At 37.7% G+C, this 13,154-nt stretch overlaps 1 protein-coding gene across 1 annotated transcript in view; it reads right to left on the reverse strand.

Moving 5' to 3' along the window:
* The window catches only part of LOC131685016 (A disintegrin and metalloproteinase with thrombospondin motifs 9), an 811,665-nt gene that overhangs the window by 274,060 nt on the left and 524,451 nt on the right, over positions 1 to 13,154 (reverse strand). Inside the window, 1 exon segment of the mRNA XM_058968345.1 lies at positions 9,286 to 9,426. Within this exon segment, the coding sequence (XP_058824328.1) occupies positions 9,286 to 9,426 (141 nt within the window).

A 13,154-nucleotide genomic window follows, 5' to 3' on the forward strand; every position in this document is an offset into this window, starting at 1 on the left:
AGAGGTGATAGTAGGATTAATAGCCTTCTGTGTGCTTTAATTGTTAAATAAATTTGAAAGTTGCAAGGAAATTTTTGCACGCGATTTTCTCCGTTTGACGTTTCTGTTAGATATGATGTAATGAAAAAAAGATCTAGAATAGTGCACTTCGGCGCTTCTCTTGTACGTTAACATGTTTTACACGATTTTTAGTAATAATGTCGATGCGATATGGTAACATTGAGCGGATAATTTACGTACATTATTTAACGGAGAATACGACAAATGTTATTTATGATTCCGAATAGATTCAAAGAAATATCAAAGTTTTGAGGTTTGCATTTTGAGATTTCAAGAAAAGTTGCTTTTGGGTTTTGTTATTAGCACTTTTAATATGGGGAAGATTAAGCAAGCCAGTACAATTACCTCACCCTACCAAATTTCTAGAAATACAAATTTTACGGTAGTGCAATCTATCAACTCCGAATATTATAACAGATACTTAGAAAATTCGAGAAATTGTTGAGGATTCTTCGGTGTGACGAATTCTAGAATATTTCACGTCTTTCTAAAATACATTTTCCATTCTAAATTTTATTTTATTTTAAGGAGAATTATTCAATATTTTACATTAAAGTTTTTAGCTACTTCAAGCATTATTTAAAACACATTTAAATTGTAACAGCGAACAATAATACCAGCTGGAATATGTATATAATCAGAGATTTCTAGGCCATTTTGAAGTATTAATAGCTTTATGCAGCACACTCACAAATATAAGTCTTTCAATAATTTGAACACGTCGCCTTATTTTTTTTTAACTTTCTACAAAATGAAGTATCTTGATTATTACGAAAATTTGTTACTTCGATGATTTTTTTAAGAGAAACCATCAAATACAGCGGAAACATTAGAACATTGCGCATTCAAAGCAATTGTCAGTTCAACCGTAAAATGTCAAACTTATCTTACGTGGAATGAAAAGATACAACAATCAAGCAAAATCAGACATTTTTATGCAGGGTTTAAAAAAAATTGCAATGCTTTGGTAATTCGGAGAGCGCACAAATTGGACAATTTTAATTGTTTATGAAAAACCCGCATAAATTGGAGAAATCGGACTGATGATCCTCGAAGATCCTCAAAATATATAACGATATTGTAGAAATCAGTACACCAGAAAGTTTTTAAGCTCTGAAAATTCGTTTTCGCAATATGCACAATCGATTAAAATAAAATTAATTATATAACCATTTGACTAAACCATAATAAATAGTTTAAAAATGCTTTTTAATTTTAAATCGCGTTTTATTATTTCATCTGGAGTGTTTGATACTTCCTGCATCTTTTTCAAAATAACTTTTATATGAAAATTATAATCTTTAGAATATCTTGTTGATAACTTCCAAAACTTTTTGAATAAAGGCATTGAAATCATTGGCTCCATATTCGAAATTGTGTGTCAGGCGAGTGTCTCAAAAAATAAATAATCTCTTACTCAAAATGCAACCAAGTAAGTCAAACACCTTACTGACAAGTTTTCGACCACTTACATCCAAAACTTCCAAAATTTGCTTTAAAAAGTTGAATAACGACGCATGAAAAGAGATTTCAGCGTATTAGTAAATAGACGGTCATTTGTGTTATGTAACAATCATTCATAGTTGATTGATTGATTTGTTTCTTGGGGCTTTAACAAAATGGTCATTTGCCATCATCTTGATATATGTTTGCTTGCCTTGCTGATTGGGATATCACAAAGATAACACAGTGAGTAAGAAATATCAACATGAGATATAAATTTGATAGCTTTCTGTTATGTCGTTCTGATCGGGTATCCGCTTGTATTCACGGCTCTGCTAATCCTAGAATGTTGCACTGGGGTACAAATGTACCCTACGCCTTCTGATGATGAGAATTCGGTATTTGCCGACCTGGGACACTAACCATAGTTCAATTTAGAGTTCTTAGTAAGAGTAGGAAAAGGTGATATAGCCTTCGTAGAAGCAGGTGTCAAAGTTGGCGTGGGGTATATTTGTACCCTAGTGTACGGTTGCCGTTAGTGTTTCGTTCTGTCAGTGGAAATGTGACTCGTGACAATACGAGTTTAAATACTGGTTCTTTTACTACGTAAGTAACAATTAGTATTATACAATCGTTTTTAATCATTTATACAATTAATTTAATTTAATTTGGAAGTAGACAAAAAATCGTCCTCATTTTTGCTGATTTTTATTGTTTATTTTTAATAGTTTTTTTTTTAAACAATAGTTTGCAAGTATAATTTGCGCACAGTTAGTGCTGTAACAGTAACGTTGTGTGTTACCAATGTATTACCGGTCAGTAATATTTTTTCCATATCGATTTCCACCCCATTTCGTAGTATCTTCCAAAGCCCAATTTTTAAACTTTCACTCTTCTAAATAATTGCACTTTTTCAAAATTATCGAAATTCCATTTTAAACCGTTTCTGGACCATTCTTTTAGCATCATTTGATTTTTTTTTCAAATCGGTTGAAAGTTCGCAAAGTTATAGTAATTTTTGTGAAAAAAGTCAAAACTGCGATTTTTTCACTTTTTTTGTTCAAACCAATTTATGCATCATTGATTCAATAAATTCCTTACTTTCACTTACACAGCTGTTTTTGCAATTAAAAACCGAAAAAATTATGTATTATGCATTTCTTTTGTTTGCATTTTTACCTGTTTGATCAAACGCGTGGGGTACGTTTGTACCCCAGTGCAACGTTCTAGGGTGGAAAATGCGCACGAAAAAAAAAATTGTTCCCAAGATCGTGAATAAAGTGCCATAAATTCTGGAACAATCACGTTTTTACGTTACGAAAGCAGGACCGTGAACAAAAATCAAACGCCCGCATAACGCTTTCATTAGTGGACATATTTATTTTTGTTTTGTGAACTTCAGTCACGGTTTCAACCAAGTTATTTCTAATTCGATTCACAGTACGCGAACTAGTTCACAACTTTATGAACATTATTCATAAAATCAAAGGTTGACTTATGATTTTTTCTTATGTATAGGAACATGAGTTCACAAAATCAAAATATTCTGGCTTTTTTCGTGAACTATTTCACGAAATTCGAAAATTTATGCACGAATCCACGTGAACTAATTCATGACCATTAATATATTAGTCACGATACAATATCTGTGCTCGTGAAATAGTTCATGAAATCATGAAATTTGATTCATGTATTCGTGAATTGGTTCATGATACCCAATATAACAGTCACATCTTATCATTCGTTTTCGTGAAAAAGTTCACGATATCATAAAATATTATTCATGTATTCGTGAACTGGTTCATGATTCCTAGTACATGATTACGATTTATTTAACATCTATTCGCGTGCTTGTGATATTTAGAAGATATCCCTAATCATTTACAATTTCATGCAACATGGTGATGAAATTTTTTCGTGAACTCTTTCACAAAATTTGGAGTATTATTCGTGGAATCATTTTTGTTCCATGCACTTTTTTACAAATTCCCAGCTGCCAGCGACCAGTAATATGTACGAGCTGAAGATATAAAAAAACTATTAGGACCACGAAGATCGTTATTTGTTTGATAAGGTTCATTGTGATGTCCTGACAGACAACGAAAACTGCACTGAGAACCCCAAATGGTGTGCCTGATACAGCTCACAGGACCAGATATCGCGAATGGGTCTTATTTTAATGATTCAGTTCATAATGTCACGTTATTCCCAGTAAAAAACCGTTAGTAACCAAAAAATAATGGATCGCGATAAGGCGAAGAGAATTTACGGATACTATGATGAAACTACTGATATCATGAACATTAGTTACATTACTCTTTGAAAGTAAGCTCTAAAATAAAATGTCATGATAACAGGAACAGAAATAAAAATAATGACTAAGATCCTGAATTCGTGAACACAAATCACACAACTAGTGACTTAAATATCGAAAATTCTGACAAAGATCCTGAAATCATGAACATTCTTGATCATTCTACTAATGATTAAAATATCACGATAACGTGAATAGAAATTACGAACATTGCGACTAAGATCTTGAAATCATGAACTTTAATCCCGCTAACGTCATGAGAATTTACAAGAATCGCGAATAAGCTCATGAAACCATGATTGTTGACTGTGTTTTCCCAAATCATGAACAAGAATCACAACAAAAACTAAACGTGTCCAGGGAACAACAACAGTAACCCAACCAAACATTCTAATGTAACGCCATGTATTTATTCGGGGCGAGCTGGTTTTTAGAAAACACAAATAGTTTCATGAATACGAGGTTTGTTATTCATAATTTCAGGAACACAGGAAATTTCTTTTCAGGAACTTGGTCATGGTTTTCATAAATCGTTCAGTTCACGAAATCGCGAACTTTGGTTCTTGAATTTATGAAAAGATTTTTCCGTGTGGCAATTGAGATCGTCTCCTATTTGCCCTTAATTTGCCAGCAAATTGAAGGGCAAGTAGCGCATCCGAATTGGCAAATAGTCGCCCGTTAGCTAGCAAATTGCCCTTTTTGACTGGGTTCCATTTAACTGCATGCAACTAATTTTGACGTTCTGTTGACGTGCTGTACCGGTGACGGAAGCTTGATGTATCGTGTAAAGTACGATTCACACGATACATCAGGCTTCCGTCACCGGCACGGAACGTCCACGGAACGTCAAGATTAATTACATGCAATTACATGGAAGCATTCACACACAACATCAACGGCACGGAACGTTTTGACGTACGGCACGTTTGAAAGAGAGAAAATTCTTAAACTTATCCTGACGGAACGGTGACGTTCCGTTGATGTTAACGGAAGCTGATGTATCGTCTGAATCGTCCTTAACCCAACTAACAATTGAGGCTTTATTGCACGCTACAAGTGCAATCTATGATTTATGAGAGGCTATAAACCTACCATAAAACCTCAATTGTTTCTAGGGAACCCTTTCTATTCCCGGTAAAATGAAAAGGCTCTGAATTATTTCGTAATGAAAATGAAATATTTTGCACTGTAAAATATTGGTTGAGGTTAGGTATATCATAATGAAAACAAACCAAACTATTTTGACTTGATTTTGCATTTGTGGTTGTAAATGAGCTGTCAGGAAGGTTAATATGGATACTTTACGTTAACTATGGAACTCGGTTTTTCGACAAGGCGGAAAAGTTGCACATTTTTCTTCTATGTGTGCATTAGATTGTCATTTTATGTTGATAAACCTGATAAAACAGAAGGATATGAAGAAGAAAAACATAAACAAATGACGTGGTGGGCTCTTCTGTCGCCATATGTTTTGTTTCAGCTTGGTCATAATTATGTTTATCGGAAGTTTTGAGATAAAAAGTGTTCCTAAGTGTTCGATTCGGACGATCCGAGAGGAAGCTAAGCCTTTTCTCTCTCCTTATCGTGCGTCAAAGAATCAGGATACTCGAACTGATGTTTATGTTGATTTCCGGGACTGGACGCCATGTTTAATTTTACTTGAGCTTGAGCTTGAGCTTAAGCGACCACCCTTGGCTGCCACTCCGTTATCGATATGGACTACCTGAAGTTGCACAGGGAATAAGTAGATGATTATGCTTGGGTGCAATATCTTTCAATGTGCAACTCCTGGTAATCCTAAAGTGTTTATTGATCAATACCGGTGCCGGCCAGGCCCAAACGTAGATCGCGGAAGGGGAAGGAATGGTTAGCCCGACACTTGCTTTTGCTAGAGGCCATATATACTACACGCACAAGTATTACGGGAGGATGATATTTGTTAGTAAGTATAGAAGTTGGATTCTACTTCTTCTTTACCGACGCCAGAGAGGTTACTCCACTATCTGGTCTACATACCCGATCAGAATGAAATAACAAGATTATAACAAAACACATTTTTTGTTACATATTGTGTAATAAATTAGGTCTCGTTAGTAGTTAAAATAACAGAAATTTATAACAAGTAACAATGCGAGATATAGTTTTGAAATATTTCTGTTATGTGTTTCTGATCGGGTATCGATCCATCAACTCATGGACCGGAGACCAGCGGCTTTACTTCCCTTCCTAAGGAAGACGTGACCACAGATTTTTTCACCTCAGAAAAATCTCAACGACCTCGGCTGGAATTGAACCCAGGACAACTGGAGTGAGTGGTGGTCACGCTTACCACTCAACGCCATGTTTAATTTTACTACAGCAAAGACCCGTTTTTATGTTTATGTTAGGTTGACAAAATGGGGACAATGGCAAAATATATTTGTTTATTTATTTTTAATAAACCGAAGCTTAGAATATATTCTTTTTTAATCCCTAGACATAGCCTCATAATACTGATTGGTCGATAAAATCGGGCCAAAAAATAATAAAAACGGGGGCTGATAAAAACGGGTTTTCAATGTAGTAGAAAACTAATACACTCAAAAATGACTAATGTTCCCACCTTTCTTCCTCCACCTAGGCTTTTCGGGCACGGTATGTCGAACTGTATCATTTTGGTGTTCTGTGAAATGCTTTGAGAAGCTATCCGGACATGCGAACATATGATCAGAAAGAATAGGTGGATCGGTGCGTCAGACACTTAGAATTTGTTCTAAATCATCCAACACTAAGGGTGGTTGCTTTGAGAGCAGAACAGGTTTTCGCCATACAGAAAATTTCTCGCTCTGCGTTTATTACATAATGCAAGCCGGCCGGTAAAAATATCGCACCCGGCTGCCAACGCAAAAAGCCAATTTTAAAACTGCACGGTTTAAAAGTAAATGGTCTCCGCAACGGTTTATTTTCACAATTTGGATTCTAAAAAAATCTACGAACATAATAAAACACCAACTAAAATAGATTAATGCATCTGATAAATCTGTCTGGAATATTTGCTAATTTTTTTCTGTAACCCGCAGATTCGAACAATTTTAACCATGGAAACCCCGCGCCCAAATTGGCGATTAATTGATTTGCGTGGGAGATCCTGATAAAGCCAAGTGTATCGACTCTAATGCTGACTCGCGCAGAACCACAATGAAATCCATTAAGGATTAAGTCTGCCTTCAATCACATCGAACAGGTGTAGCAAACTGAAACGATGAATTAGCATGCAGATTTCCAAATTGAGAACCGTTTAACACCCCCGTTCAGCTCTGGGCGGTCATCGTGCGGGTGGTGACTGAGTCTGCCTCCGAGCAGCGTCGTGTCGTTTCCGATTGATGGGTCATTTGGTGGGTGACGTGAATAGCCCGCGGCCCGGCTTGAATAATTATAATCCGACCCCACGCAGTCTGAGCCAGCCACGAGTATAATTGCGCGGGTTCGTCAGGAAACAATTAATTAGCGCCTCTGTTTTTATGGATCTCTAAACGTGGGCTTCGCTTAGCTGAGAAATAACTTTCAGTTTCAACCAGTATGTGCCGGGTGGTGATGATTCATGAGTAAGAAAAAAAAGCGTGGAACAAATTACAGTTTAATCCTTCCGAGCTGGTGTGCAAATTTGGGGCACGCGGTCAATATTTAGACCGGTTGGATACTAAACTTGGAAAAGTAGGTCTTGGCACGCGCGGTCTGCAAAATGTTCGCTCCACGATATTATCAACAAACGCTGCGGTTGCAAATTGCATAATCCAGTCAGTGGCCACCAAGCTCACATAATCGCCAACTGACTACACGCAGATTGCCAGAGCAGATCCAGCGTTCGATCATCCAACAACTGTGCGCTGCATTTTGCTACTAATAAATAAACAATCGCTTTTTTCTCTCACTTCATTTGGTAGGATTTATTTTTGGAAAGAAAATTGCAACTGTTCGAGAGTGCCACTTGTTCGCGCTGTTGTTAGGGGGCAGTGGTTTCCGAGCTTACGTTCCGGAAATAGCTCCTCTGGTCTGGATGGTTCCCATCACGCGATTTGAACGGGAAGAATGCTCTGCTGGAATTGGCGCTGTGCTTCCTGCGATCTTGATCTTCTATGAGGTTAAGGAAACTCCCAAGTGGATGCTGAGCAAATGTTGGATATTCTGAGAGAAATCACAAAATTAAGTTTTTTGCTCATTAAGTCTCAACAAAAGTTTTTTTAAATTAAAAAAAACTCGATGGCAAGATTCGTATTAGGAAGAAGAAAAATGATAAGTATGCAGGCTCGAGTCCAGTTCTCCTCCTACATTTAATTATCTATGCTATATTTCTCCTTAGTGGAGAACAATTTTGGTGAAAACTGATTTTTCTGAATTAAGGAGAAAATTGAATAAAACCATCTTTGCGCGCGAAGAGCACAAAACCAATAACTAAATTAGTTATGGAATTTGCCTTTCGATTTCGTCTCATCAGAATCCGACACTTACTTAGTTAACGGACTAAGCTAGCGCCGGATTGACGCTAGCTCCAAAAACGTTAACTAAGTTAGTGTCGGATTCTGATGAGACGAAGTCGAAACGCAAATTCCATAAAAAAGGAGAAAAAATTCTAGGTTTTCCATTTCCCATATTTTTTGTATTTACAATATTATGATCGCTCCAAACTATGACATTCGATTCGCTTACATTATTACAAGCATCCGCGATTCGATACAGCACTGATCGTTTCCGTGGTCCATTGGTCTATCTTTTTTCCACCCGAAAGAATTCCAATTGTTTCTGAAAATTAATCTATATAACTCTCTCTATCCCTTCGATGACAATCGAAAATTTATTGCTCAATTTCGGGCCTGCACACACCCCTGACAGTTCAACAACTTTCTCCTGTGAACACAGATCAGCATTTAATTGCAAATTTCTCAACGGCTTGTTCACGCTTCGGCCGGCGGCAGCGGCGGCGGCTCGGCATGGTACAAGGGAACCGAACCCAAAGCCAACCCGGTGAAAATTGGCAATAAATCTGAAATTAGCACCCGAATTACTTCGCTCCACCAGCCAGCAGAGCAACATCCCATGTCGTTACGGGCGCAACGCAACGGTTCGGGTTTGATTTTCACACCAAACTGTAAAGATTTATGTACTGTCGAGGGTGCTTGATCACCGAGCACGAGCCGCCGGTAAACTGTCGGCTTCCAGACCACGAGCATACGATTTACTACTGTGTGGTACTAAAATACGGGGCAGACACCGCACCACCACCACCACCGTTCCACTGTTCGACCGTTCGGGTTACTACAAATTAGTTTCAATCGAACGTCCAAGGTTAGTGAAAATTTCTCACTCATTAGTTTCTCTCTCTGTCCAGGTCGATGCCTACACTTTTTGCTGACTTCGCTGTCAGCGAGTGAAAAGGGTTCTGCCCCGTCGTGGGTGATTACAGCTTTATAGCAAGAGGAAGAAACACTTACCATTCCCTCGCAGAGTGATACGGCGACGGTGGATTTTTCATCACCCACCACGCGTCCCCTGTAGAAGCAACCCTGCAGTCCGGCGTGATCCAAGTGGTCGTCCGGTTTCCGGAGCGTCTCGTTCGGCCAAACGTGTGTCACCTGGAATAGAAAGAAAAAAATAAACGATCGAATCAAGTTATTCATAGTTGCGAGGGATGATGTCAACCGGATGGACCAATGAAAACGCAAAGTATATCCTCCGATTGCACAGGATATGGCGTCGTTTAAATGAGAAAACGTGCTTGCACAGTAGGTAATGGCATCGCAAGTTACTTTAATGTAATGTTCAGCCTACTAAGAGGTTATCTCAGTGGCAGTTTGATTTTCTTTAACCCGATTGGTGTGCCTATTACTTGGTACCCGGTATATGTTGACATTGTTCCTGACTGGAAATAAAAAGTCTATTTGAAATAAAATTATTTGCCTTTTTGATTACTATAAAAAAACTGATTTGAGGATTATTTAGATACTACGATTATTTAGAATACGCACATGTACGAAATTGTTTTGTCATGTTTATCTGTAATAACCAATGTTAATGTTTTGCCTTTCTTAATAGAAAGGTATTGCAATTGCTCTGAAAACCGACTTTTTAACGGAGGCCCGGAGGGCCGAGTGACATATACCATTCGATTCAGTTCGTCGAGTTCGGCAAATGTCTGTGTGTGTATGTATGTGTGTGTGTATGTGCGTCTGTGTATGTGTGTGTACGCGAACACAATCTCACTCACTTTTCTCAGAGATGGATGAACCGATTTTTACAAACTTAGTCCCAAATGAAAGGTGCAACGTTCCCATAGGCTGCTATTGAATTTCTAATGGATCCGACTTCCGGTTCCGGAATTACAGGGTGATGAGTACGATCACGCAGAAAATGTCGATTTTAAGAAATTCTGCAATGAATGTATAATGGTGAAAATTTTTCTAAAATGTGACCACAACTGCTTCGATTTGTAGTACTAGGTCATTAACAGCCATTCAAAGTCTCTTTGGTCACATTGGCCACCATCATCGGTTCCGAAAGCCCCGGCGGAAGTATCCAAATTCAGAATAACAGTCACATCGGTTTCTCGGAGATGGCTGGACCGATTCGGCTAAACTTGGTCTCAAATGAAAGGTATTGCGTCCCCGTAAATGGCTATTTTATTTCATCTCGATCCGACTTCCGGTTCCGGAGTTACAGGCTGTGGCGTGCGATCACATAGCAAATTGTGATTCAAACCGATACTCCGATGAAAGCAAAAAAGGTAAAAATTTCGCTAAAATGTCTCTCAAACAACTTAAATTTGCTGTTCTAGGTCACCGACGGCCAACCAAACTTTCGTTTACTACATTGACCACCATAGATGGTTCCGGAAGTGTCCGGGAAAAGCGGCCATCTTTCAAAATTTACGAACTCACATCAGTTTCCCGGAAATGGTTTGGCCGATTTTCACAAACTTAGTCTCAAATGATAGCTATAATATCCCCACAGATGTCTATTAAATTTCGTACGGATCGCTTATATGGGTCCGGAAATATAGACTCAATCGTCCGGTCACATATGAAATTCCCATATAAGTCGGAACTTTAATTTGAAATTTCAGAAATCGAATTCGTATTTTTGATGCCAAACATCTTTAAAATGCATGAAACGTCGAGATTTTATGTTATCTCGAAATTTTTTTTTTTTTTATAAAAATCGACTTTTTGGGACTGCCGATTTCGCACCTTTTTTCAGTTCAATATTACCATGGCTGTTTTTTTCTTTTTCAAAATTTTAGAACTCGAATAATGATTGATTTTCCTGTATATAGTTGTCATGTGATGTATAATAATAAAATGTAATATATGCATTTAAAAGTTTTTAATGAATATAAACAACGCACACATTCTCGTGATTCATGATTGAGAAAGGCACAATTGCACCGCTAGGTGGATTAAAATAGGTTTTTTCCTTGGACGATTGATTGAACACGAGCCCACAGGGTTCAATTACACGTCAAGGGTGCAGATTGCATGCATGCAAACTTGGATACAATTGTGATTCACGCATGCGAATCTATGTGCGATGGTGATTGTCAACGTATTTTAATTCAAATATTTACACAGGCATTTCGGAAATGATTGCTCTAGCTTGCCGTCGGAAAAATGGTATCGGAATGTACTCCTAGGTCACTGTCATTTTCAAATGAATCATTAGAATATCGGTAGAGCTAACACCTACTACATCCCGATCAGAGATGTAGTGATCAGTATTAAATTCGCCGTAGCACCCGCCAAGTGCGAAAAGATGGCGCTACTACAGAAAGATGAGAACGTCGAAAAAGAACTGAAGACCACGAAGGTAGCGAAAGCAGCAGCCTATGAGACACCGAAGGGTGACCGGTCTTCCCGTTCTGGCAGTGGCGGCGCGAGGTATTTTGCCGCTCGGGGCAGAGAGTTAAATTTGCCGCCCCTTTTATTACGAACGTATCAAAAGAGATCGAATATTTCCCACGTTTTCATATATAACAAATATAATAGACGGGTGGCTTTTAGCCGAATGCTGATTGGCCGCACACCATTCAGCCGAATGAGTAATTAGGCCGAATGCTATTTTATTTATCTGCATAACCATAATAGAGTTCTAAATAATCTTTGAACTGGAGTCGACTGTTTTCAATTTTTAGGTTAGGTGTATGGCTTTGCAGTCTAATTTTTAAGCAAAAACACACTATTTTGTTTTCATCCGACGTTTCGGTCCGTTTGAAACCTTTTTCAGATCTGTTGTTGTACAACAATGGATTGTCATATGGTTTTTCAGGATCATCTGTTTCGATCGTATAAAGTCATTTCGGGATCGGAACGCTCGGCTTATTTTCCCTCCGGATTCGGTTCAGTCAATATCTCTCAACTAACTGCTAACAAAAGTTAGCAGTACTTTAGAAGTTAAAGCTCGTTATATTTGGATGGCCTCTAAAAAATTGTGTTGTTTATACCTTTTCAAATATGAATCCCATAATTTTTAAAATTTTCAATTAAGTTCTTCTAATCGTCACAATACAAAACTATTATTAACGCATATTTTATTTTTTTTAAACTTCAAAAAGGAAACAATTATTACACTTCAAGAGGAATAAATCACTGAAACTATTTCACTAAAACTAAGGCTTCAGGATAGTTTGACGCTAGGTTTGGACAATTACACACTGTGAAACGGTTTGATAGGAACATAAGTTCCATGAGTCATACATCTATGCATGTACCTCAGATCGTGTTTTCTAACCTATAGCTAATTAAATTCACGAAATATACAGGAGCTTAGAAATGTGGTCTGCTGAATTGCTCGACTCAAAAAATGATTTCAAAGCTACCACAAAATATTAAAAGAACTTAAAGAAGTTTGAGCAATTTTATATTTTGTTTCTTTTCCGTAATGCAATAGTATAAACTTCATTTTTAGTTTTAAATAAGTGACTTGATCTTCCTTATCTTGATTTAGAGGTTTTGACATTCTTCAACGGAATAACATACTTAACTCATATTTCGATTTAAGTCTGCTTCCTCATCTCGTATAGATCAGTATCTAGTCAAAAAGCGGTGCTTGCGAACAGTATACAAACAAAATATACTACCTGCACCATGCCGCTCTAACTTGTACGTGTAACATATAGATAATGGGAGAACACTATCGCGATTGACTTTCCGCAGACCCGTCTTACATCTACAGTACGCGAGGTGCAAAGTTGATCAAGGTGACAATGGTATTTGTTCTTACAGAAGTTCCCCACATACAGCTACATTATACGAGACAAGTACTACTAATAACGTTTAACTCCTTAGCCGAGGCAGGAAGCTTCTTAGCG

This window comes from Topomyia yanbarensis, chromosome 2 (genome assembly GCF_030247195.1).
Source record: "Topomyia yanbarensis strain Yona2022 chromosome 2, ASM3024719v1, whole genome shotgun sequence".
Lineage (NCBI taxonomy): Eukaryota > Metazoa > Arthropoda > Insecta > Diptera > Culicidae > Topomyia > Topomyia yanbarensis.